The 549-nt window shown below is 37.5% G+C and overlaps 1 protein-coding gene across 1 annotated transcript in view; it reads left to right on the top strand.

Annotated features, from left to right (window-relative positions):
• The window catches only part of LOC119592333 (CD109 antigen-like), a 56,360-nt gene extending 56,087 nt beyond the window's left edge, over positions 1–273 (top strand). Inside the window, exon 14 of the mRNA XM_037941160.1 lies at positions 93–273. Within this exon, the coding sequence (XP_037797088.1) occupies positions 93–273 (181 nt within the window). The remainder of the gene's footprint in view (positions 1–92) is intronic.
• The last annotated feature ends 276 nt before the right edge of the window (positions 274–549 follow it).

The raw sequence follows: 549 nt of genomic DNA, 5'->3' as shown, positions 1-549 counted from the left end.
TTATGATAAGATTTTAAAAAATACTCCTAAAACAGATTTTAAAATGTTAATGACTCACCGAAAATCACACTTCTGTACTCTTGATTAACAAGATACGCACAAACTCTCCGGAATAAAGATACGCAAACATGCGAAACTCTCAGCTTCGTTATGGTCAACGCTCAGACTCCGGAGGTTAAGCTGCTTCTGTCAATAAAACGTCGTGCTGTTGAAGCAAAGTTTGTAGACATGAAGTGCCAAAGGACTGAAACTGCTTCTCCGACTATGATATGAATTTCGTAATCATTATGCAGTTGGTTCGCTCCACACACGAAATTAGCAATGAATTCGACAGCTGGGGGAAAAAAGATAGAAGTTATAATCCTTTATATCGAAGGTCTGAGTTATCACCGTAGATGTTAAAGATAGAATGTATTACTGCACAGATGTTATCAAAGCTGGATCTTAATCCTGCACAAGTAGCGTCAAAGGGTTAAATTACCGAAGAAAGGTATCACACAAGTACTCGATGTTGATACTTTACCAATAATGTCAAAGATCCAAGTTCTC

The sequence above is a fragment of the Penaeus monodon genome, chromosome 30, assembly GCF_015228065.2.
Source record: "Penaeus monodon isolate SGIC_2016 chromosome 30, NSTDA_Pmon_1, whole genome shotgun sequence".
Taxonomy (NCBI): Eukaryota; Metazoa; Arthropoda; class Malacostraca; order Decapoda; family Penaeidae; genus Penaeus; species Penaeus monodon.
This window is presented reverse-complemented; position numbering and strand designations above follow the sequence as displayed.